Raw genomic sequence first — 27,485 nt, forward strand, 5'->3', positions numbered from 1 at the left:
GTTAAAAAACTGACCGTTACAAAGCAATTGTTTTGACACTCAAGAGTTACCAGTACCTCCATGTGGTTAGGGAATTTTCAGCAACACTTCCTAATGATGAATTTCACACTAACGTTATACTGTTTCCTGGCACCCAAACTATAGTTAAAAGTGTAGAAACAGGACTTGAAAATTAGTGCAATGGAGTACACTTTTTCAATATACTTCAAAACGGCTAGAGTTATATTGGAGCTAAATGAGGTGGTAGTTCATTTAGGTATGTCTATAACTGACTCCTATGTTATGCACCACTACCATTGTAGCAAAAATGTTATTTTTATTAGTAAAATAAATTTTTGAATATACTTACCCGATAATCATGTAGCTGTCAACTCCGTTGCCCGACAGAATTCTATGGAGGGATACGCCAGCTATCACAATACTAGAAGGGGGTGTACTTACCAGCGCCACCTGTGGCCAGGTACTATAGTACTTCTTGTTGACACCTCCTCAATTTTTCCTCGGTCCACTGGTTCTCTATGGGGAGGAAGGGAGGGTCAATTAAATCATGATTATCGGGTAAGTATATTCAAAAATTTATTTTACTAATAAAAATAACATTTTTCAATATTAAACTTACCCGATAATCATGTAGCTGATTCACACCAAGGGGGGTGGGTGAAAACCAGTGTACAAGATTAAAGGATAGCTAAGTATCCCATATTTCATATAACAGTTATCTCAAATAACAATGAAATAATAAGTACCTGGTAAGGAAGTCGACTTGAACCGTTACTCTGCCTCTTTTTTAAGTTCGTCTTCCTTACTGAGCGCAGCGTTCCTCTTGGAGGCTGAATCAACTCAAAGGTGCTAAAGTATATAGGGCTGCAACCCCTACTAAAGGACCTCTACACAACCTCTAACCCAGGCGCTTCTCAAGAACGAATTGACCACCCGCCAAATCAAAAGGATGCGGAAGGCTTCTTAGCCTACCGTAACAACCATAAAAACAACAATAAAAGCATTCAAGAGAAAGGTTAAAAAAGGTTATGGGATTAAGGGAATGTAGTGGCTGAGCCCTCACCTACTACTGCACTCGCTGCTACGAATGGTCCCAGGGTGTAGCAGTTCTCGTAAAGAGACTGGACATCTTTAAGATAAAATGATGCAAACACTGACTTGCTCCTCCAATAGGTTGCATCCATTATGCTCTGCAGAGAACGGTTTTTATTAAAGGCCATCGAAGTAGCTACGGCTCTTACTTCGTGGGTCCTTACCTTCAGCAACGCAAGGTCTTCCTCCTTTAAGTGAGAATGGGCTTCTCTAATCAGAAGCCTTATATAATACGAAACCCCGTTCTTGGACATGGGCCTCGAAGGTTTCTTGATGGCACACCATAAGGCTTCTGACTGTCCTCGAATAGGTTTAGACCTATTAAGATAAAACTTGAGAGCTCTGACAGGGCAAAGAACTCTCTCTAGCTCGTTACCTACCATGTTGGAGAGGCTAGGTATTTCAAACGATCTAGGCCAAGGACGCGAAGGAAGTTCATTCTTAGCTAAGAATCCCAGCTGAAAAGAACATGTTGCAGATTCGGTCGTGAAACCAATGTTCTTGCTGAAGGCATGAACCTCACTGACTCTCTTAGCTGTTGCAAGGCAGACGAGAAAAAGAGTCTTGAGGGTAAGGTCCTTGAAGGAAGCTGACTGGAGAGGTTCGAACCTAGGTGACATAAGGAACCTTAAGACTACGTCTAGGTTCCAGCCTGGAGTGGGTAGACGACGCTCCTTAGAAGTCTCAAAAGACTTAAGGATGTCTTGAAGGTCCTTGTTGGAAGAAAGGTCCAAACCTCTGTGGCGGAGAACTGAAGCCAACATACTCCTGTACCCTTTAATCGTAGGGGCTGAAAGGGATCTCTCATTCCTAAGATGTAATAGGAAGTCAGCTATTTGGGTCACAGAGGTATTGGTAGAGGATACTGCATTGGCTCTACACCAGCTCCGGAAGACTTCCCACTTAGATTGGTAGACTCTGCGAGTGGAAACCCTTCTTGCTCTGGCAATCGCGCTGGCTGCCTCCTTCGAAAAGCCTCTAGCTCTAGCGAATCTTTCGACAGTCTGAAGGCAGTCAGCCGAAGAGCGTGGAGGTTTGGGTGCAACCTGTCTACGTGAGGTTGACGTAGAAGGTCCACTCTTAGAGGGAGAGTCCTGGGGACGTCGACTAGCCATTGAAGTACCTCTGTGAACCATTCTCTTGCAGGCCAAAGGGGAGCAACCAGCGTCAGCCGTGTCCCTTCGTGCGAGATGAACTTCTGAAGGACTTTGTTTATTATCTTGAACGGTGGAAATGCGTAAAGGTCGAGATGGGACCAGTTCAGCAGAAAAGCATCCACATGAACTGCTGCTGGGTCTGGAACTGGGGAACAGTACAGCGGAAGTCTCTTGGTCATGGAGGTGGCAAACAGATCTATGGTAGGCTGACCCCACAAGGTCCAAAGTCTGTTGCACACACTCTTGTGGAGGGTCCATTCCGTGGGAATGACCTGATCCCTTCTGCTTAGGCGATCTGCTGAGACGTTCATGTCGCCCTGAATGAACCTCGTGACTAAAGTGAGGTTTTGACTTCTTGACCAAATGAGGAGGTCCCTTGCGATCTCGTATAGGCTCCTCGAATGGGTCCCTCCTTGCTTGGAGATGTAAGCCAAGGCTGTGGTGTTGTCTGAGTTCACCTCCACCACCTTGCCTAGCAGGAGGGACTTGAAGTTCAGCAGGGCTAAATGAACTGCTAGTAGCTCCTTGCAGTTGATGTGGAGCGTTCTCTGTTCCTCGTTCCACGTTCCCGAGCACTCCTGTCCGTTCAAGGTCGCACCCCAGCCCGAGTCCGATGCATCTGAGAAGAGATGAAGATTGGGGGTCTGAATAGCCAACGATAGGCCCTCCCTGAGAAGTAGATTGGTCTTCCACCACAAGAGAGTGGTCTTCATCTCTTTGGTGACTGGGATAGAGACTGCTTCGAGAGTCAAACCCTTGTCCCAATGAGCTGCAAGATGGAATTGAAGAGGGCGGAGGTGGAGTCTCCCTAGCTCGACGAACAGGGCCAGCGATGAAAGGGTCCCTGTGAGACTCATCCACTGTCTCACCGAGCAACTGCTCCTCTTCAGCATGCTCATGATGCAATCTAGGGCTTGGCTTATCCTTGGGGCCGATGGAAAAGCCCGAAAATCCTGACTCCGAATCTCCATTCCCAGGTACACAATGGATTGGGAGGGAATGAGCTGAGACTTTTCTATGTTGACTAACAGACCCAGTTCTTTGATTAAGTCCAAAGTCCAGTTGAGACTCTCCAGACAGCGACGACTCGTGGAGGCTCTCAACAGCCAGTCGTCTAAGTAAAGGGAGGCTCTGATGTCCGATAAGTGGAGGAATTTTGCTATATTCCTCATCAGATGCGTGAACACCATAGGAGCTGTGCTTAGGCCAAAACACAGGGCTTGGAATTGGTAGACAACCTTTCCAAAAACGAATCTCAGGAAAGGTTGGGAGTCTGGATGAATAGGAACGTGAAAGTAGGCATCTTTCAGGTCCAACGAGACCATCCAGTCCTCCTGCCTGACCGCTGCTAGGACCGACTTCGTCGTCTCCATCGTGAACGTCTGCTTGGTGACATACGCATTGAGCGCGCTGACGTCCAGCACCGGTCTCCAACCTCCTGTCTTCTTGGCCACCAGAAAGAGACGGTTGTAGAAGCCCGGGGATTGATGGTCCCGGACTATAACCACTGCCTTCTTCTGTACAAGGAGCGACACCTCCTGGTGCAACGCTAGCCTCTTGTCCTCTTCTTTGTAGTTGGGAGAGAGGTTGATGGGAGATGTGGTCAGAGGGGGTTTGCGGCAGAATGGTATCCTGTAACCCTCCCTCAGCCAACTGACAGACTGGGCGTCTGCACCTCTCTTTTCCCAGGCTTGCCAGAAGATCTTGAGTCTGGCTCCTACTGCTGTCTGGAGATGCGGAGAGTCAGTTTTTTCCTTTAGAAGCCTTGGAACTTTTCCTAGACTTGCTCCTGGAAGAGTCTGGATGGGAGCTTCCTCGGCTGGGGGCTCTACCACGAAAGGGCGGTATGAACCTCGTAGCAGGAGTATCAGCCACTGGGGTGCGATAAGTCCTGGGGACTGAGGTAGCAACCTTAGTCTTACGAGCCGATGAGGCCACAAGATCATGTGTGTCCTTTTGTATCAGGGCAGCAGACAAGTCCTTAACAAGCTCTTCGGGAAAAAGGAACTTCGAGAGCGGAGCGAAAAGGAGTTGGGACCTTTGACAAGGTGTGATGCTGGAGGAAAGGAAGGTACAAAACTGCTCCCTTTTCTTAAGAACCCCTGACACAAACATCGATGCAAGCTCGCCAGATCCATCTCTAATGGCCTTATCCATGCAGGACATTAAGAGCATGGCAGACTCCTTGTCCGCAGGGGAGGTCTTCTTGCTGAGGGCCCCCAGGCACCAGTCTAAGAAGTTGAACATCTCAAATGCTCTAAAAACACCCTTCAGGAAGTGATCAAGGTCTGAGAAGGTCCAGCAAACCTTAGAGCGCCTCATCGCTGTTCTACGAGGAGAGTCTACCAGACTTGAGAAGTCAGCCTGGGCAGAGGCAGGTACTCCCAAGCCTGGCTCCTCTCCTGTGGCATACCAAACGCCCGCTTTAGAAGTGAGCTTAGTCGGAGGAAACATGAACGAAGTCTTTCCAAGATGTTGCTTAGACTGCAACCACTCCCCTAAAATCCTTAACGCTCTCTTAGAGGACCTTGCTAAGACGAGCTTAGTGTAAGTGGACTTAGCTGGCTGCATGCCCAGCGAAAACTCAGATGGCGGAGAGCGGGGGATAGCAGAGACAAAGTGGTCTGGGTATACCTCCCTAAAAAGAGCCAAGACCTTACGAAAGTCAATAGAAGGTGGAGAAGACTTGGATTCATCCACGTCTGATGAGGGATCCAGGTGTGCAGCCTCATCATCTGACACCTCATCACCAGAGTGTAGCGAAGAGATCGGTAAGGTATGCTGAACAGCAGAGTCAGTACGAGCTGGAACAACAATATTTGTGGTTTCCTCCTCAAGACTCTGTTGAGGGAACACCTGAGGCTCAGTCTGCAAAGGCTGATCAAAAGAAGTAGCAGACGGTAGGCGCATGGGTGGAGGAGGCTGACTCCTGGCATGAGTGTCTGAACTCAAGGGTTGCGCTTGCTGAGTGGTTGGCGGATGCGCAGTAGCAAGTTCCTGAGGAACGAGTTGAGGTTCCTGAGGTGTGAGCTGTGAGCGATGAGGTAGTGGTTGCGCAGAACGCAGTAATTGTCTCGCGAGTTGAGGTTCCTGAGGCGCAAGGCTAAGGTGTTGAGGTGCTTGCCTTGAGGAGGGTTGAGCTCGCTGCAGCGAGAGCTGAGGAGACTGACTCATGGATGGGAGAGGTTGTTGTACCTCAAGAGAGTGTTGCCTCACTGGTGGAACTGCAAGTGGAAGCGGAGGAAGTAAGGTATAAGCTTCCTGTTCCCATTGCTGAGGTTGCCTTAAGGAAGGCGGAGGGAGCTGCACACCACTGGAAACAGTAAACTCAGAGCGTGGTAAGGTATCCTGAGGAGCCTCAACATCGTACGCCTGGCAGGCAGTACTGCGGTCAGGCGGAGCGATCGCAGGAAGAGGTGTAGCCTTCTCAGCCTGACACTCACGCATCAGGACCGCAAGTTGTGACTGCATGGACTGCAGTAGAGTCAACTTGGGGTCAGCAGACACTAAGGTCTGCTGAGGTAAAGCCTTAACAGCAGAGATCTGTTGCGGCAGAACCTTACTCCTCTTAGGAGGAGTGCATTCAACTGATGACTGCGGCGAGTCAGAGCTGATCCAATGACTGCAGCCCGGTTGAGTTCTTGAGGTCTGGACTCTGCGTTTGAGTGGTCTTGAGACCTGAGTCCAGCGTTTCTTCCCTGACAATTGATCAGCAGACGAGTAAAAGACGGGCTCAATCGTCTGCAGGTGGGAGTGACGGTCTCTGGAAGACACGCCCGCAACCACCGAGGATACTTCTGTGCGCCGATCAAGGCCTGCCGAACCCTTTTGCCCTTCGACATTGCTTCTCCCCTGGGCTTGGGAGCTTGCAAGAGGTCCCGGACTGGGAGGACGACTGGCACGCACAGGAGTATCCTCACGCACCACACTGACACTGACACTAGCACTTGGCACTGCACTGACACTAGCACTCGTCACAGCACTGGCACTAATACCACCCACTGCACTCTTGACCTTAAGTTCCTTGACTTCGGCCATAAGAGACTTATGATCACTAACCACTGACTCTACTTTGTCACCTAAGGCCTGAATGGCACGCAAAACAACAGACATATCAGGCTGAGGGCAAATAGCAGGTTCGGGGGTAGCCACTACAGGGGTAGGAAAAGGTAGGGGATCATGAGGTGAGGAAAAAAGTGAAGAGTGAGAAGAACTCCTCCTAACTCTCTCTCTCTCTAACTTGGTTGAATACTTAAGAAGACGGACAAAATCAAGTTCCGAAAGTCCGGCGCATTCCTCACATCGATCTTCTAACTGACAGGGCCTTTCCCTACAGTCAGAACAAGCGGTGTGAGGATCTACCGAGGCCTTCGGAATACGCCTATTACAAGACCTACATCGTCTATGGGTGGGGGCTTGTGAAATGTCAGACATCTTGAATCAAAAGAGTTAGCCAAGTGGGGTTTCAAAATCAAGCAAAAGATCGTTAACCGTTAATCAGGACTAAATAATAGCTATCTAAGCTAATATAGAAGTTTTCCAGTAAAGCGACAGCCGAAATCTAAGAGAAATACTTCACCAAAAGCCGTGAAAATACTCCAAGATCATAAGCGTATCCCAGAACGTCTTGCCGGAAGCACGACAGAGGAAAAATTGAGGAGGTGTCAACAAGAAGTACTATAGTACCTGGCCACAGGTGGCGCTGGTAAGTACACCCCCTTCTAGTATTGTGATAGCTGGCGTATCCCTCCATAGAATTCTGTCGGGCAACGGAGTTGACAGCTACATGATTATCGGGTAAGTTTAATATTGAAAAATTTAAAGTTCCAACAGAGAAGTAAATCTCTTAAGGTGGGGTGGTAAAACTATATCCTCACAATTCAATCAACCTCTTGCAAAGTTATCAAGTATAAATAATTTTAATAAGCTTTCAACCATCTATTTGTAGATGGGATTACATACAAAGCTTTTCAGCTTGCCAAGCTAAAATAAAAATTCATACAATTCTGTGATAAATTCCTCACCATGATAACTCTGATGAAACCTTTGTAATTGAGGGGTATAGGATTCTGAAGATGACATACCCTTTCCACTAACTTTCACAGATATTTTATAATTTGTGATTGTAGCCACTTAGCTCAGGATATATTATTCCGATGAAACTTACCTGGTGTTCACTATACTTCCTTAATGAAGCCTCCACTTTCCAACCTCTGGCATAAAGAATCAAAATAATTTTCTCTCCTCTCAAATTGCATAACCCACTAGTGTGCAATTGGTGCGGAAACGACACCAGTCGTGCTCTATGATAAGAAATATTTGTGCAGGGATGCCTTAATATTTGCCATTGACTTAGTGCCATTGATTCTAATATTTGAATGTTAACTATTGGTTTTATCACTTAGTAGACAAATTAAACATTAAGTATAAAGGTATATCTTCTGGTTTTAAAATTTGTTTGTCCATTAAATTTTCAGTAAATATGCTTCTTTCAGAATATGAATATCTGCATTCCCTTTGTATTTCATGTCAGGTCCAACAATATGATTTAAAGCATAGATATTCGGAAAGTGCGGATTTTCCAGAGAAGTTTATGGTAGAATATGTGAAGACAGAGACGCTAATGCAAGAATGATAATGATAATAATACTAATAGCAAATCAAAATTATAATGATAATAATGGTAATGATAAAATTATCTTACCAAGAATTGAGGTTAACTCTATACTTGAGCAAGAGTGAAACAACATTGTGGTAACCGGTACAAACAGCATGAAATAAAACTGTCCAATCCCGATTATCGCGAGTCTCCAAGATACTTCCAGCCTGAAATTTACGCAATTAAAGGTATCATGCAGTAATTATAGATGTACCATACATGAAACAAGTTATTCAAATTACTTAAATATATCTTGAAATAACAAGTTTTGAAACCAAATTGTACATTTCCTTACAATACAAAACTGAGTCTTTTAAAATAGGAATATGTCTTCATCGGTGCTGGAACGGCCATCAAATTGTTAACAAGGTAGTCAGTTAATAAAGGATGGCACGAGGCAGAAGCCCTGCCCACCTGCCTGTCACAAAATAACCAATTTTGTCCTTAGGCCTAGGGCTGAGAGGGGTGCTTGAGGTGTGAAATAACAAATTTGAAAGTAATTTGTATTTTTCTTAACGATACAAACTTTTGAACTCTTTATTCGGGATTATACTTTTGGCAAAGCTGGAACTAGCCACATGAATTTTAGTGAGAAGTAACTACCCCACCGCTAGTTAGCGGGGGAGGGGGAAGCCGACTACCCTGCTCACTCACTCACACACACACACACACACAAACATACACCAGTGTTGTCATGTCACTTTAGATTGCAGGCAGGACTTATACGGGGGAAAGGTAATGAAAAGTCAAATATGTAAAAAGGGCTAAAAGTTTGTATCATTACAAAAAGTACAAATTACTTTCAAATTTGTCATTTGTTCTAACTCTAAATACAAACCCTTTCACTCTTTATTAGGGAACACTCACCCCTTAGGAGGGTGGAAGTCAAACCAACTGGCTGGTTCTTAACCAGGGTTTTTTCTCGTATGCGCTCCGCACATGACAGAGAAACCCTGACACCTCGCTAAATTTTGTGCAATGCACAGTTAGCGGCCTGAGCAATCTGTGTGATTGTGTGATACTAGCAATGTGACTAGTCTAAGTAAGAATTCACAGAAACAGAGGAATCTTTTAAATCCACCATAAACATTACCAAATCCCACCTCGCCAGGGGGCATGGAGATGCAACAAGTATTATTTTTATACAAGGTTACACATGGGAAATAGTTTTACCTACCAATAGGTGAGGCCAGCTTGCAGAAAACTGTAGGTGCTGTTCCCCAAGAGAGGAGAACATGAAAGAAAGAGCCAGTCATTCTTATCATTCACCCCAGACTAATCCCGGGTAACCTTTGCCCTCAACCATCTCCTACTTGTCCATCAAGGAACCTAAGGTATTTAAACCACTTGCTGTGCAGCCACCACAGGGCCAATGTCCTGTGGGTCACGTCTTACAGGTAGTGGGCAGTGAAGGTAGTTTAACTCTTCCACACACCTGCTTGTAAGACCTGCATCACAGAGTAGCTTCTTTTGAACACTAAGGACGTACTTATGCCCCTAATGTCATGAGCTCTGGGTCGTCTAATCGGAGGAGGATCAGGATTCAGTGCCAAGTCTACGACTTTGTGAATCCAAGCAGAGATGGTGTTCTTGGTTATCTTCCTCTTAACCTTTCCCATGATGATGAAGAATGCTGACACTTGGAGGCAAGCTGCTGCAGTTCTCTTGAGATAGTACCTCAAACTCCTCACTGGGCAGAGTAACAGTTGATCTGGATCATCAATTACATTATGAAGACTTTCAATACGCAATAGCCCGAATCTAAGATCCACTGCTCCCGGATTTTGAGTCTTGGCAATAAACTCAGGGACGAAGCCGAGCTTTACCTCCCCCCATCCCATTGAATGGGCGATGTTGTAGGACAGACCAAAAAGTTCGCGGGCTCTCTTGGCCGAAGCCAAGGAGAGTAGGAATACTGTCTTCAGAGTTGGTTAGCTATCTGTTGCCTGGTGTAATGGTTTGTAGAGAGCAAACTTCCGACTGAGGGCTGGTAAGCTTAAAACTCCGTATGAGGAGAACCATTTCCAACGAAGAGGAAATATTAATTCCTTTTCTGCCTAAAGGCAAAACTCAAGGCTGAGCGGTAGCCATTCACCGCCGAGACCAAAAGGAGCTTTTTCTCTCAAAGGTATACGAGGAGCTCCACTATTGTTGGAATTGTGGCATTGAGGGGAGAGATTCCCCTTCTATGTCACCAACCACAGGACACAGTCCACTTGGCCTGGTAGACTGAAGCCGAAGATCTTCGCAGGTATTCAGACATAGCCTCTCTGTGAGAGGAGATGCTGGATAGCCTCAAGGCATGTTGCAGGGAAGCTACGGCTTTGTAAAAGATGTACGCATGTGGCTGTTTGAGTAGATATTGTCAAGGAGGAAGTTTTCTTGGGATCTCTATTAGGAGCTGAAGAAGGTCCACGAACCATTCCACATGATGCCATAGCAGACCTATGAAGGTCATTGATAGGTTCTTGGATGCTCTGGTCTTATTAACACTCTTCTCGTCGGACAGAATAGGGGAAAGGCATAGAAGTCGATGTTGTCCCGCCATTGTTGGAATACATCTTGCCTGAGAGCATGTGGTGTTGTCGCTCATCAACACCACAGATTGACCCGCCAGGAACTGCTGAACTGTTGGAGGGCTAGAAAGGCTGGCCTTTCTCTAGGAGATTTATGTGCTGGTACCTTTTGGACTCTGACCAGAGCCCAGAGGCCGTGTGGTGCAGTGAGCACCCCACCCTTCTTTAGATGCATCTGAATAGAGCATCAATTCTGGGGGAGGGATGAGAAGGTCAACCCTCTGCCACCCACCATATCAAGTCTGTCCACTGCTTGGGTCCCATGGGGACCAACATACAGTATATGGTGAGTCCGCCTAGATTTTAACCGCCACAGAAGAGATCAAATTCGGAGGCAGCTGTAGAGCACTAGATGGGACAGGGATGATAAGTGACCTGGGAGACATAACCACTACTGGGCTGGGAGAGCTTCTCATTGCAGGAAGGGGCATGCTCCCTTCCTCTGCCTCTGTAATCTGTCGTCTGATGAAAAAACTTTATGCAGGTTGGTGTCAAGGATCATTCAGAGGTATATATGTCTTTGAGAGGAAAGCAGGAATGACTTCTCGAGGTTTACCATGATCCCCAGATCTAGGCAAAAAGTGAGAAGTCTGTCTTGGTGCTAAAGAAGGTTTGCCACTGAATCTGCTAGGATCAGTCAATCGTCAAGGTATCTTAGGAGACGGATGTCGATCCTGTGGGCCCAGGTTGACACTAGGGCAAACACTCATGAAGATTTGAGGGCCTGTTGAAAGACTAAAGCATAGCACCTTGAACTACTATTACCTATTGTCATGGATTATCCTTAGATACTTCCTTGTAGACGGATGGACTGGGATCTGGAAGAATGGGTCATTGAGATAGTGTACACATGAAGTCCTGTGGTCTTACCACTTGTCTGACAGTGTCTGCCGTCTCCATACTGAACGGAGTGTGCAGAACAAACTTGTCAGAGCTGAGAAGTCAAGTACTGGTCTCCAGTCTCCTGATACCCTTTTCAAAAGAAAGAATCGATTGAAGAAGCTTGGGGAGCCATCGAGGACCTTCTGGAGAGCGCCCTTCTCCAATATGGTCTGGACTTTGACCCGAAGGACCAGCCCCTTTGTGGACCCCTACGCATAGGAGCTCAATGGAACTAGATTCCGAGCCAATGGAGGCAGACATTGTATGAACGGCACGCAATACCTTGAACGAATCATAGAGACTAAGGTTCGGCCCCTTGCTGCAGCCACTTTGCAGACGGCGTTACAGGCATACCCCCACTGTTGGACAAGTGGGAGTATCGCCCATCCTAACAGAAACGGCCTCGGGAGGACTTGGAGCCCTTCTGTTCTTTGACAGGAAAGGGATTTTTCGACACGTTTCTCGAGGATCCTGCTTTCTTACTCGTCTGTGACATGGTTTTCTGCGGCTTCTTTTGAGGGGGCACTGCTACATAGGACCAAGATGTCATGATCCTATGGAGGAGAGAATCCTGATTGGACTTTCTCCAGCGCATTGCTGCCTGTCCAACGTCTTCGTAAGCTTGGTCACTTCCATCTGGAGGACTAATCGATGGAACTTTTCAATCACAGAGACCCTTCTTTTGAGTATAACATTTTCACCCCACAGGTTGACAACCAGGTGGGCGAGAAACTCAATGGTCTGACTACCCGACAAAAGGAAGGTCTCTATCGACTTCCTTGTGAAGTCCTTCAACCATTCTTTGGTCCTGACAAGTGTTCCAATGACCCCAACCATACGCCCAGCCACAACGTAGCCTGCATGGCAGACTTTGCAACTTTCTCTATGTTCAGGGCTTCTGCTGGGAGAAAGTGAACGGGAGGCCAGAAAGTTTATCACATGAAATCCCTCTCGACAGGGCCTCTATTGATGGATCTAGAGGCAAGACTGGAAGAGGCTCATCTCTCACTTCGTAGTACCTCCTCTGCTTAACGAAAGAGGGTGGAAGAAGCTTCGAGGATGAGCCTGCTCAAAGAGAATGGGAGGAGCCAGCTATGTGAGTTAAAGCCTTCCTTCTAGCACCTTTTAACCCCCTTAGACCAGGGCAATACTGCACTGGCCTAGAGGGGTCGCTGATTACCATAGAGACGATCAAGTACGGTGTCATCGACCTCCCTCTTGAGGGGCCACCGCCGGGTCATCCAAACCATTGACGACCCTCATGTAGGCCAGGACCTGCCAGAAGGCATACTCTGACTCTTGCTCAGCTTCCATGAACTTGGGATTAGCAGACATTGGAATATAATCCTCAGTTTCGGCGTCAGGGTCTTCATCCACCCAAGAGCTCTTACCAATAAGAACCCAGGGTGGGTCGTGGTTGTCATCGAGTGTGGAGGCCAATGGGAAGTCTTTGTTGACATTCCTGCTGCTGCCAGGAGGTCCAGCGAGTCCTCTCCTGGATTTAACAAAAGATCTAGCTGCGGTGTTTTTGGGCACCACCTTGGCATCCTTACTCTCCTTTTGGGGAGGAAGAAATTCCTCAAGGAGAGATGGCCAGGAGAAATTCCTTCACCTGCTGAAGTTCTGTCCTTCTCTTGGGGAAGGAACTGCCGAGAGTTGCTCCACATCTTTGGAGATGGGCTGCTCTTCTGGAGGGACCACTTCTATTGGCGAAAGATGATAGTTAGCCGTTAGTGACATCTCTTGAGGAGATCATGATTCCCGGCTTGTACGGGGATGGAGAATGTCTCCTGGAGGAACATTACCTGCAAGATGTCCTGTTGTACTGGACATGCCACTTCCACAGCTATACACATCATCTTGATAAGGGAGACAAATATCTGTGGTAGGTTCCCTAGATGGGGCCGACAATGTGTCTGGGGTCAGACGAAGGGGAGGAGGGACTAGAAGACGCCGACTTCTCCAACCCTTGTGAAGGCAGATGTGCGCTCTTGCTATGTTCTAAACTGCAGCAGCTCCAATCCAATTCTTAGGGGGGGGGGACCCAAAACCCCTAAGGAAGGCCAGAACTGATGCAAGCATCAAAAAGAGATACTTTCCTGTGGTTGTGGGCACCGCTGCTTTGCTAGGGTAAGCGGCCAGGCTCTCTGAAACTGAATTATATGAGGTTCAACGATGAACCCTTTTTCTCATTCGTCCTCAGAAGACAAAACAAGAAGAATCGGTGGGGAGGGAATGAGGCACCGATCTAAGAAGTCTGGAGTTCTCTCTGCCTTTGGGGAAAATCCAAAGGGAGAAGAATCCCTTTCAGACTTCTTATGTCACCTACAAAACCGCTACCCCAAAAGTACTTTAGCTTACAACCAGCCAAAAACCAAAGTGATGTAATACACAAGATGAGTGAGTATGTGGCTGTCTACCACTCTGCTAGCCCCACTAACTAGTAGCAGGTTGCTACATCTCGTGTAAAGAGTTTCTGGCTAGTTCCAGTTATGCCAGAACGATATATCCATAGTAAAGAGCAAAGGGTTTGTATGTGTGTAGGCACAAAAACTATTTTTCCTAAAAGAATCGTACAATTTTTTGCCATGCCAACCACATAATACAGTAGAGTATTGTGAATTAGCTTAAAGATGTTTATTTCATCAAGAGTAGATACAACCTCCAGACTACCATTTCAGCACAAAATGGATAAGCGGATATTGGAGGCATTTACATAAGTGATAGGAGGGATATAAGGATCCAGGGTACCATCTCAGTCCTCTACCTCACAAATTCTAGGAGTCAACAATAACATCTTGAAATGAAGGAGTGTGCGGATTTCATGGCAGATCAATCTAAAGTAATAAGAATTTGAGGCTCTACGAAAGGATGTTGACTCTGGGAGGTACTTTGTACCATCAGAAACCTCACTAGAACAAATAGCTATCACTTGAGGAGTTAGGCTAGGGTTTGAAACGTGTCAGGTTAAGCTTGAAATATTATCCTGAATTGAAAACTTATTGGCCTTCTAAACTTCCAAAAATGAAGTTAATAATATTAAACTCTTAATAAGCTCATGACTAACAAAATGTTATTTTCATTAGTAAAATAAATTTTTGAATATACTTACCCGATGATCATGTAGCTGTCAACTCCGTTGCCCGACAGAAATCTACGGACGGGATACGCCAGCGATCGCTATACAGGAGGGGGTGTACTCACCAGCGCCATCTGTGGTCAGGTACTCCAGTACTTCTTGTCAACACCACCTCAATTTTTTCCTCGGTCCACTGGTTCTCTATGGGGAGGAAGGGTGGGTCAATTAAATCATGATCATCGGGTAAGTATATTCAAAAATTTATTTTACTAATGAAAATAACATTTTTCAATATTAATCTTACCCGATGATCATGTAGCTGATTCACACCCAGGGAGGTGGGTGAAAACCAGTATACATGTTAATTAAGAAGCTAAGTATCCCGTATTTCATTTTTATTAGTTATTCAAAATAACAAATAAAATAGATAAGTACCTGGTAAGGAAGTCGACTTGAACCATTACTCTGCCTTTAATAAGTACGTCTTCCTTACTGAGCGCAGCGGTCCTCTTAGGATGCTGAACGACTCTTAGGTGCTGAAGTATAAAGGGCTGCAACCCATACTAAAGGACCTCATCACAACCTCTAACCTAGGCGCTTCTCAAGAAAGAATTGACCACCCGCCAAATCAACTAGGATGCGGAAGGCTTCTTAGCCGACCGTACAACCCAAAACAACAATAAAAGTATTCAAGAGAAAGGTTAAAAAGGTTATGGGATTATGGGAATGTAGTGGCTGAGCCCTCACCTACTACTGCACTCGCTGCTACGAATGGTCCCAGGGTGTAGCAGTTCTCGTAAAGAGACTGGACATCTTTGAGATAGAATGATGCAAACACTGACTTGCTCCTCCAATAGGTTGCATCCATAACATTCTGCAGAGAACGGTTCTGTTTGAAGGCCACTGAAGTAGCCACAGCTCTCACTTCATGTGTCCTTACCTTCAGCAAAGCAAGGTCTTCTTCCTTCATATGAGAATGAGCTTCTCTAATCAGAAGCCTTATGTAGTAAGAAACTGCGTTCTTAGACATAGGTAGTGAAGGTTTCTTAATAGCACACCATAAGGCCTCCGATTGTCCTCGCAAGGGTTTTGACCTTTTGAGATAGTACCTAAGAGCTCTGACAGGGCAAAGTACTCTCTCCCGCTCGTTACCCACCATGTTGGATAGGCTAGGTATTTCGAACGATTTAGGCCAAGGACGTGAAGGAAGCTCGTTTTTAGCCAAAAAACCGAGCTGCAAGGAACATGTAGCCGTTTCAGATGTGAAACCTATGTTCCTGCTGAAGGCGTGAATCTCACTTACTCTTTTGGCTGTTGCAAGGCAAACGAGGAAAAGAGTTTTTAGAGTGAGGTCCTTGAAAGAGGCTGACTGGAGAGGTTCAAATCTTGATGACATAAGGAACCTTAGGACCACGTCTAGATTCCAGCCTGGAGTGGACAACCGACGTTCCTTAGAGGTCTCAAAAGACCTAAGGATGTCCTGCAGATCTTTGTTGGTGGAAAGATCCAAGCCTCTGTGGCGGAAAACCGCTGCCAACATACTTTTGTACCCCTTGATCGTAGGAGCTGATAGAGATCTAACATTCCTTAGATGTAACAGGAAGTCAGCAATTTGGGTTACAGTGGTACTGGTAGAGGAAACTGCATTGGCCCTGCACCAGCTACGGAAGACTTCCCACTTAGATTGATAGACTCTGCGAGTGGATATCCTCCTTGCTCTGGCAATCGCTCTGGCTGCCTCCTTCGAAAAGCCTCTAGCTCTTGAGAGTCTTTCGATAGTCTGAAGGCAGTCAGACGAAGAGCGTGGAGGCTTGGGTGTACCTTCTTTACGTGAGGTTGACGCAGAAGGTCCACTCTTAGAGGGAGAGTCCTGGGAACGTCGACCAGCCATTGCAGTACCTCTGTGAACCATTCTCTTGCGGGCCAGAGGGGAGCAACCAACGTCAGCCGTGTCCCTTTGTGAGAGACGAACTTCTGAAGAACCCTGTTGATGATCTTGAACGGCGGGAATGCATACAGGTCGAGGTGGGACCAATCCAGCAGAAAGGCATCCACGTGAACTGCTGCCGGGTCTGGAATCGGGGAACAGTACAATGGGAGCCTCTTGGTCATCGAGGTAGCGAACAGATCTATAGTTGGCTGACCCCACAGGGCCCAAAGTCTGTTGCAAACGTTCTTGTGAAGGGTCCACTCTGTGGGGATGACTTGACCCTTCCGGCTGAGGCGATCTGCCGTAACATTCATATCGCCCTGAATGAACCTCGTTACCAGCGTGAGCTTTCGACTTTTTGACCAAATGAGGAGGTCCCTTGCGATCTCGAACAGCTTCCTCGAATTAGTCCCTCCCTGCTTGGAGATGTACGCCAAGGCTGTGGTGTTGTCGGAGTTCACCTCCACCACCTTGTTTAGCTGGAGGGACTTGAAGTTCATTAAGGCCAGATGAACCGCCAACAACTCCTTGCAATTGATATGAAGCGTTTCCTGTTCCTGATTCCATGTCCCCGAGCATTCCTGTCCGTCCAATGTCGCGCCCCAGCCCGAGTCTGATGCGTCCGAGAAGAGATGATGGTCGGGGGTCTGAACAGCTAACGAAAGACCCTCCTTGAGAAGAATGCTGTTCTTCCACCACGTTAGAGTAGCCCTCATCTCTTTGGAAACAGGAATTGAGACCGTCTCGAGCGTCATATCCTTGTTCTAGTGAGCTGCCAGATGGTACTGAAGGGGGCGGAGGTGGAGTCTCCCTAACTCGATGAACAGGGCTAGCGATGAAAGAGTCCCTGTTAGACTCATCCACTGCCTCACCGAGCATCGGTTCCTCCTCAGCATGCTCAGGATGCACTCCAGGGCTTGGTTGATTCTTGGGGCCGACGGAAAAGCCCGAAAAGCTCGACTCTGAATCTCCATACCCAGGTAAACGATGGTCTGGGAAGGAACGAGCTGGGACTTCTCTAAATTGACCAAGAGGCCCAGTTCCTTGGTCAAATCCATAGTCCATCTGAGACTCTCCAGACAGCGACGACTTGTGGGAGCTCTTAAAAGCCAGTCGTCTAAATAAAGGGAGGCTCTGATGTCTGCCAAGTGAAGGAATTTCGCAATATTCCTCATCAGTTGCGTAAACACAAGAGGTGCCGTGCTCAGGCCAAAGCACAGGGCTTGGAACTGGTACACAACCTCTCCAAAGACGAATCTCAGAAAAGGTTGGGAGTCTGGATGGATGGGAACGTGAAAGTAGGCGTCTTTCAGATCTAACGAGACCATCCAGTCCTCCTGCCTGACCGCTGCTAGGACCGACTTCGTCGTCTCCATTGTGAACGTCTGCTTGGTGACATAAGCATTGAGCGCACTGACGTCCAGCACCGGTCTCCAACCTCCTGTCTTCTTGGCCACCAGGAAGAGACGGTTGTAAAAGCCCGGGGATTGATGGTCCCGAACTATCACCACTGCCTCCTTCTGTAGCAGGAGCGACACCTCTTGTTGTAACGCTAGCCTCTTGTCCTTCTCCTTGTAGTTGGGAGAGAGGTTGATGGGAGATGTGGTCAGAGGGGGATTGCGGCAGAACGGAATTCTGTATCCCTCCCTTAGCCACTTGACAGACTGAGCGTCTGCACCTCTGCTCTCCCAGGCTTGCCAGAAGGTCTTGAGTCTGGCTCCTACAGCTGTCTGGAGAGGAAGGAAGTCAAAGCTTGCTTTTCGTGGACTTGGCACCCTTCTTGGACTTGCCCCGGTGACTGTCTGCACGGGTACTTCCTCTACTGGAGGCTCTGCCACGAAAGGGCGGAATGAATCTGGTAGCAGGTGTATCAGCCACAGGAGTGCGGTAAGATCTCGGCACGGAAGGTAAGGTTTTAGCCTTACGTGCTGAAGAAGCCATGAGGTCATGTGTATCTTTCTGGATAAGAGCCGCAGCCATCCCCTTCATTAACTCCTCCGGAAACAGGCACTTGGAGAGAGGAGCAAACAGCAACTCTGACCTCTGGCAAGGGGTGATACCAGCCGATAAGTAGGAGCATAGATGTTCCCTTTTCTTGAGGACTCCTGAGACAAAAATAGACGCAAGTTCGCCAGAACCATCGCGAATTGCTTTGTCCATACTGGACATGATCAGCATGGCCGAGTCTTTGTCAGAAGGAGCAGTCTTCCTGCTTAAGGCCCCCAGGCACCAATCGAGGAAGTTAAAAATTTCGAAGGCGCGAAAGACTCCCTTCATCAAGTGGTCCAGATCAGAAAAGGACCAGCAGACCTTCGAGCGTCTCATAGCCGACCTGCGGGGAGAGTCAACCAAACTTGAGAAGTCGGCCTGGGCAGAGGCAGGAACCCCCAAGCCAGGTTCCTCTCCCGTGGCATACCAGACGCCCGACTTAGAAGCCAGCTTAGGAGGAGGAAACACAAAAGAGGTCCTTCCCAGTTGCTGCTTGGACTGCAACCAATCCCCTGAAACCCTCAAAGCTCTCCTTGATGATCTGGCGAGGACAAGCTTGGTGTAGGCAGGCGTAGTAGACTGCATGCCCAGAGAAAACTCGGAGGGAGGAGAACGAGGGGTTGCAGACACGAAGTGTTCAGGGTACAACTCTCTGAACAAAGCCAGGACCTTGCGAAAGTCTAAGGAAGGCGGCGAAGACTTGTGTCCTTCCACATCAGATGTAGGATCATCCAGATGAGCAGCTTCATCCTCAGAAACCTCATCGCCTGAGAGTTGAGTAGCGAGAGGTAAAGGCAGAGCGGCAGGCTGAATGGCTGAATCCTGCAGAACGGGTGCATGCGTACTTGCGGATCCATCATCATGCCTCTGCTGAATAGACTGAGGGCTGGCAATGACAAAGGCAGAGGGCTGGAGTGAGGGAGGTTCTGCGGTGGTCTGAGGAGCAAGCGAAGTGGTCAGAAGCGAATGCTGGAAGGCATGAGGCTCATGCTGCATGGTATGCGGCTCATGCTGCATGGGATGAGGCTCATGCTGCATAGAATGCGGCTGCTGCATGGTAAGAGGCTCGTGCTGCATGGGTTGAGAAGGATGCCTCATAGCATGAGGCTCCTGCCTCAAGGGTTGAGGAGGTTGCTGCGCAGTATGAGGCTCCTGCCTCAAGGGTTGAGGAGGTTGCCGCATAGCATGAGGCTCCTGCCTCATGGGTAGAGGAGGTTGCCGCATAGTGCTGGAACCTGGCAACTCCCGATGCGGCAGCTCACGCATGGAAGCAGGAGGAGCCGCAAGAACATGCGTCTGGCAGGGAGGACTGCGCAGAGGTGGAGGAGCGCTCGCAGGAGGAGGGGTGTTAACCTTCTCTGCCTGATACTCCTGCATCAAAGCCGCAAGCTGAGACTGCATAGTCTGCAGCATAGACCACTTGGGGTCCACAGAAGTTGGAGCAGAGGCCTGTTGAGGCACCACTCTACCTCTCTTGGGAGGTGTGCAGTCATCAGATGACTGCGGCGAGTCCGAACTGGCCCAGTGGCTACACCTGGGCCGTTGGACTAGCTCGGAAGGGACCTTACGTTTGAGAGGTCGTGAGACCTGGGTCCACCGTTTCCTCCTGGAAACCTCTTCCGCAGACGAGGAATTTAAGGGCTCATTCGTCTGGGAGTGGAAGTGACGATCTCTATCAGATACGCCCGCAACCACTGAGGATACAACTGTGCGCCGATCAAGGCCTGCCGAACCCTTTTGTCCTTCGACGTTGCTTCTCCCCTGGGCTTGGGAGCTTGCAAGAGGTCCCGGACTGGGAGGACGACTGGCACGCACAGAAGTATCCTCATGCGCAACACTGACACTGACACTAGGCACAGCACTGGCACTAACACTTCCCACTGCATTCTTCACTTTAAGTTCCTTGACATCTGCCAAGAGAAGATTGTGGTCACTAACTAACGACTCCACCTTATCACCAAGAGCCTGAATGGCACGCAACATATCCGTCATATCAGGCTGAGCACTCGTAGCAGGTTCGGGGGTCACCACCACAGGGGAAGGAAAAGGTTGAGGGACATGGGGAGAGGAATAAACCAAAGAGCGAGAAGAACTCCTCCTAACTCTCTCCCTCTCTAACCTAGTTGTATATTTGAGGAATTCATTAAATTCGAATTCCGAAAGCCCAGCACATTCCCCACATCGATCTTCCAATTGACAGGATTTTCCCCTACAATCAGAACAAACGGTGTGAGGATCAACAGAGGTCTTCGGAAGACGCCTATTACAAGTCCTAACACTACATCGCCTAAATTTAGGAGCTTGAGAGTGGTCGGACATCTTGAATTTAGAGAACAGTCAAGGGGGAATTCCAAAGTAAAGCAAAGATCGTTAACCAATAAATCAAATTAAATCCAAAAGCTATCTAAGCTAAGGGAAAAGCTTCCTGTACAGCGAAGGCTAAATTTTAGAGCAAATACTTCACCAAAACCGTGAACAAAGACTCCAAAATCAACAGCGTATCCATGTAGGTCTTGCCGGCGGCACGACAGAGGAAAAATTGAGGTGGTGTTGACAAGAAGTACTGGAGTACCTGACCACAGATGGCGCTGGTGAGTACACCCCCTCCTGTATAGCGATCGCTGGCGTATCCCGTCCGTAGATTTTGTGTCGGGCAACGGAGTTGACAGCTACATGATCATCGGGTAAGATTAATATTGAAAAACTAAATGTGTTAGGCTGTTACAAAGACAAAGGTTGCAGTGATATTTTATCATCATTCCCACCATAAATAAATAAGAATAAAATAAAAATTTATAATCAACTACTGTAGTCTAATACTCTTGGATTTTCCTTGTACTGAAAGCAAATTTCTTCTGTATTTTGTCCTTTTAATCTATTCCAAATTTTTATTGTAACTTCTTATATCTACATGGTCAACACTAATCAAAAATTCTTGCTACTGTAAACCTAATTAGTATATTAGGCCAATGAAAATCTGACAGTTTCTAAGTAAGAAACAAAATAAATATTGCCTATAATGTAAATTATTAATCATGACCATTCCTTATGAGTGACATGAGATTTGAGACACAGGATCAGGTACTGGGGGCCGTGAACCTAGATTGCAAAACTTTCTATGAACAAAATGATGTTGATCTAATTATAAAATGACTGGGTATTCACAAAAAAATAAATCACATCTTGCACATATGTTAAGTTACTGATGTTTAAAAATTAAACAATAAGGTGAATTATCTGAACAGAATTCATTGTGGTAACTAGGTGAGACTGATGCAACTTTAGTCATTTCTCAGTATAATTTGTAACCAGCTTGTAGAATTATTCATATTTAACCAAAACCAAGTTAAAATCAAGACAGTGAATTTCTACTAATAAAAACTCTGCAAGATTATTTCAAATAAATTCATCTTTAATTCTCTTGTATTCGAAGATTTCCTTTTGTTTACACTCATTAATGTGAAAGAAGTTTAACTATTTCTGAACAAGGTTAGACTATTGATTGTTCTATAGATTTGTTTTAAAAGGGGAAAATGGTTCCACACTAAACAGGAAGTGAATGAGAAACTTTTCTAGCACTTGAAACAAAATCCTAGTAATTTGTCTTTAAAACCATGGAAACTGTGAAAATAAGTCATCTTACAGACATCTAGAGACAACTTACAACAAAATGTAGTTTCAAAACTTACCCTAAGTAACTTATTTGGATATCCTTCTAAAAATAAGTTTAGTATACTTGTTGAATGCCTAGGCAAGGAAGTCATTTAGAAGAAAATATACTAGCCTTAGGTTAACACATGTAACAGCCAAGAAAAATACACAATGTAAATTTCTAAACTGGGCCAATCTCACTGCCAATCAAAACATAAACCTTTAGTTTCGTGAAATTATATTGAAAACTAGAAAAGCACTCTGAGAGTGCAGACCTCCGTCACGGCAACTTATTTCTCGAAACTTGCGTGCTTTTTTTGTGCCTTTCCCAGAATCAATTAATCATTTCCAGCCCTTTACATAATAGATTAAAATCCCTGCTAGTTTCATTACTTTACAATTAAAATTGTGCCCATATGGTTGATGACCAGAATTTGACATTTTGCTTAACCTTAACTTTGGATTCGACCTTGACCTTAACAGCTCTTTACATAGCAGCTTAAAATCTCTGCAAGTTTAATTACTTCACGATTAAAATTATGGCCGTATGATTGAGTACCGGAATTTGACCTTTTGCTTGACCTTACCCTTGGACTTAACCTTGACCTTCAACCTTAACATGTATTAATTGGTGTGGATTTTCATACACTTAAATATGAGCAAAGTTTGAAGTCTTAGTGACAACAACGTCCAAACTTATGGCTGATTACGTGAATTAGACATTTTGCTTGACTGTAACTTTGACCTTCCAAAATTTAATAATTTCCAGCTTTTTATATAACAGGTAATCTCTGCAAGTTTCATTACTCTACAATTATAATTGGGCAGAAAGCTGTTTACAAACATGCACACACACATACAAATGGGGTAAAACATGACCTCCTTCCAACTTTATTGGCGGAATTAATTATTTTCATAAAATATTCACGTTATAATAAAGGTATGAAAAAGGATTGACATGATCACCTACTAACTCAGAACTCAAGTGGTCAGTAAAGCAGAAAGTTTGTGGAAATAACAAAGATAACACAAGAAGAGAACGGAATTGCTATGCAAAACTTAAGAAACTAGTTAGCCTAGTGTTCTTAGTCTTCTCTTGATTTACCCTGTTACTAATTGCTGAATTACTATACACTCAACTAACATCTGAAATAACTTTTAAAAGAAGAGGGAAAGTGAGTGGACCACATTCTTCCCTACAAATAAACACAAAACTGCAGCGGCCAGTAATTACGGTATACATTTGTTATATAAAGCCAAGAAAGGTTGGTTTGAATCACAATCAGATTGATTAGTCCAAAATCGACTGTAAGTCAATTTGAATTGCGGGTCGAAACGAAGACGTCTTATTTATACATCAGCCATGAGAAAACTGAATAGGAGATACAGCAGTAATATGCCATAAAGTATCATCAACTATGTGATTGTCATCTACTGCCAGATGGAGTGGTGGATCCCAGAGGGAAGACTCTGGGAGAAGCATTTTGCAAGGGGAGAGACTGGGAAATTTTTATTTCGAGTTAGATGTAAACACAGCTTCATGTAGAAGCAATATGAACATCAGGGAGGTTTCATAAAAATAAAAAAGTTATTACCTTCCACGTGCCACAATGGTTATGTTAATTATTTCCAGAATTAATTTTTGAGTAAGTTTAATGAGATTTAGGATAAGAAGCAATGATGGTCCTTTCAGCCATTCAGTGCTTTAAAACATTAAGGCTATCTATGCATTACATGATAAAACTCTAGTACAGCTTGGAAACATGTCACTACTGTAATCAAATTTTAAAGTAAAAATTTTATTTAGGATGTTATTAAAATCATCATTGAGTACAGTACCTCACTCACAAACTTACTATGCATCAAGATAGTTCTTATTAACTGTTCATAAAAAGGGCAATAAATCAAAATGCTTTGTCAACAGATCCATAAGAAAGAAGTTACACAATAGGACATGTCTCCCATGTCCACATTGAAGTAAATATTTATGAATGCTATTAGTATAGTATTACCAATATGTACCATTGTTAAAATTATGCTAGTCCTCCTATCAGGATGATTTGATGTGTGCAATTTCTTTATGGATGATTGAATGGCTTTCACCTCTGATTATTAGTCAAGCTTTTCAAGGTGCCTTGCAACATTTCCATTGTAGAATAAATCACTTGTTTAAAACCTTTTTATAAGAGATTCGCAATTTAAGCCATTTTGTATATCTAAAGCCTCTTTAGCTTCCTTTAATCTGATCTCTTAATTCTAGGCATCTCTGATTTCCCTTAAAAGTAAATTTGGAACTGCATTGCTTCTTGTTATTTGGGGTCAAGGGCTATGTAACTTGGAAGTCACAAATTTTTAATTTTTAATATTGAAGCCTTTAGAAAAGTTTTCCTAATCCTCTCAATTCTGCTCAATCTAAACATTAACAGTATTTTCAAAGGGTTCGGATATGAATTTCAATTCAACTTGTGTATAATTTTCCATAATTACCTTATTGGAGTTTTGGCATTAATGCCATTGATATACTCTAGACTTCTCCTCAATCCTTTCATAATGCTTTACTTGACCAGCTAGGCTAAATTAGCACTCAGCATAAAAGTTTCTAATAATTCTTCTCGGTTCCATGAGAATCTTGTCCTACCAGGGAACTATCAGACATGTTGGTTTATTTTCTTTTTTAGGAATGCACTCCTCTTAAAAAGATGTTTCTTTGTAAGATAGTTGTAGGCCTAAATGTGAGTCTAAAGTATATACTTTAGTCTTTTGTTTATAGAGACATCCTAAATATATTTACAACAGTGAATTTCATTCCTTACACCTCAGAGAAGTTCCTATACGAGCAACTGCAGGGTTCATGAAAGTTTGAGAACTTGTAGTCTAAATGGGCACTAATTGAACATAAGGTCAGGTCAATAATTGAGCAGCAATTTAAGTAAACCATGTAATGAAATGTAACTGACCCATTATTACTCAATATATCATTATCCTTGATAATAGCGTCTATAATCTGAACTTTTCTAACTTAAAGGTTACCACATCATAAATGGTCTTGGGAAAAAGTCTCTCACCAATCAAAATTGAGTAGGTAAATACTGTAATATAGTACTGTACATGCAATAAAATAATGTAAACAAAATTACAATAATGAGAGTAAAATCTTTTTACTAACCTTTATCAATATTTCTACAATAGTATCATTACCACACATGGCTGCAACCATGAGGGCATTGCAACCCTGATGGTTCCTAATATGAACAGATGCCTTCGATTCAAGAAGAAAATTAATTGTGTCCATGTGGCCATAATGGGCAGCATACATTAGAGCAGACCACCCACTTCTATTCCTTTTATCACAATAACTTTTATCCCTGTAAAATATAGAAAATAAATGTGCAATACTATAGTAAAGTATTCTACTGTCACCAGAAGACAGATCATATTATAAATAATACTAATTATTTCAGATAAAATTATGAATTATTTTAGTACTTATTGAAGCTACCTCTCTGAGTTTACTGATATGAGTACAGGAAAATTCCCAGTCAAAAAGCTTCCATATTCCCAGTCAAAAGCTTCCCAGGTATTGTCCTTTGCTAAGGAGTGAGATCAGACTCTCCTCAATCACAATCGTCAGATTGTAATAAAAGAGTAGTCTAGATCTTGCCCTGGAAAGAGAACGAGGTTATTTCAAATGGCCTAAGCTTAATAATTAGGTGGACACTTGTGTGGACACCTCAAAAATGAAAGAGGCGCTTTACGAATGACGGAAGGCCTGCACTATAACATATGTCCTATGAGTCACCAAAAGACATGACATCTTCCTTCCTAAAGACTAAGCATAGAGCAAATGTTTTAAATGAAAGTGGCCTGACAAGTACCAGTTCAGCTATGAGTGCAGACTCATGCTCCCTCCCTGCAACAACTTGTGAAAAGCTCACAGTAGACATAAGAGACTTCCAGGCAAAAATCACGGATTGCTCGACCTCTCTCACTTGTCTGGAGATGGAACCTAGAAGGTAGGTAATGAAAGGATTTGGCTGGAAGAGGGAGGGAATGCGCAAGAAAAGGAATTCCTCCTTACTGACAGCAAGGGACATAAATCTTTATGGTTCCCTGGCTTTTCTTCCTCCTAACACCCTTCCTGGAATGAGTCTAGGAATGGCAAGAATGAATGGAGCAGGATCCAAACCCCTTCTAGAGGAAAAAGCTGCTGGTGGTTACTGCAGTCACTTCTTCAAACCCAAGGCAAATGGCATGGCTACCCCAGATGGCTTGGCTATAGTCTCCCTCAAAAGAGCAAAGTCCTCAAGGGATACTGCATGATGAATGGAAGAGTACCAATACAACCACAACCTCAACATCACCTTCCTGAGAGGTAGGCAAGAAGTTCAACACAGCCAATCTTTAAAGGTTTTACAGGTCACTCATAAATGGGACATGATAATGTCCTAAAAACTGACCATTTATGCATATAATCAACACCCAAGCACTTTCTCCACCAAACTGGACCTGAGGAGGTCAAGGCATTGACTGTTGATGACTAAGAACCCCATCCCTATTATACTAGGATGGTGAGGTTGCAGACACTACAAGAAACTATCAAGGTTGAATAGGTTTCAAAATCCTGAACAACAGATTGGCAGGCAAGAACATTTCCATCAGGCTACTACAACCACTTATAGTATTATTATTATTACTGTATCATTATTTGCTAAGCTACAACACTAGTTATAAAAGCAGGATGCTATAAGCCCAAGGGCTCCAACAGGGAAAATAGCCCAGTGAAGAAAGGAAATAATGAAATAAATAAATTACTAGAGAAGTAATGAACAAATAAAATAAAATATTTTAAGAACAGCAACAACCTTAAAATAAATCTTTCATATATGAAAATATAAACTTAAAAAAAACAAGAGAAATAAGATAGAAGTGTGTGCCTGAGTGTACCCTCAAGCAAGAGAACTCTAACTCAAAGACAGTGGAAGACCATGGTACAAAGACTATGGCACTATCCAAGACTAGAGAACAATGGTTTGATTTTTTAAGTGCCTTTCTCATAGGAAAGCTGTTTACCATCGCTAGAAAGTTTCTTCTACCCTTATCAAAAGGAAAGTAGCCATTGGACAATTACAGTGCAGTAGTTAACTGTATATGTATATACTGTATATGAGTAGTAATACAGAAGTATATATTATTATTATTATTATTACTATTATTATTATTATTATTATTATTATTATTATTATTATCATTATTATTATTAGAGGAGAGGTCTCCTTTTTTGTTTCATTTGTTTGATGTCGGCTACCCCCTAAAATTGGGGGAAGTGCCATGGTATATGTATGTGTATTATTACTGTATTATCATTATTACTATTATAAGTTATTGTTAAGTAATTGGTCAGAGGAATCAGCTCCACTTTCGCCTTTAGGAATCTGTTCATGGTGCAAGTATTGAAGGCATGAGTTTGGAG

At 44.6% G+C, this 27,485-nt stretch overlaps 1 protein-coding gene across 1 annotated transcript in view; it reads right to left on the reverse strand.

Moving 5' to 3' along the window:
- LOC137642625 (ankyrin repeat and SAM domain-containing protein 3-like) overlaps positions 1–27,485 on the reverse strand; it is a 136,298-nt gene that overhangs the window by 78,440 nt on the left and 30,373 nt on the right. The window contains exons 3-4 of the mRNA XM_068375335.1: positions 25,182–25,380; positions 7,954–8,075 (exon numbers count right to left, since the gene is read on the reverse strand). Coding sequence (XP_068231436.1) covers positions 7,954–8,075; positions 25,182–25,380 — 321 coding nt within the window. The remainder of the gene's footprint in view (positions 1–7,953; positions 8,076–25,181; positions 25,381–27,485) is intronic.

This window comes from Palaemon carinicauda, chromosome 6, assembly GCF_036898095.1.
Source record: "Palaemon carinicauda isolate YSFRI2023 chromosome 6, ASM3689809v2, whole genome shotgun sequence".
In the NCBI taxonomy this organism is placed as follows: Eukaryota; Metazoa; Arthropoda; class Malacostraca; order Decapoda; family Palaemonidae; genus Palaemon; species Palaemon carinicauda.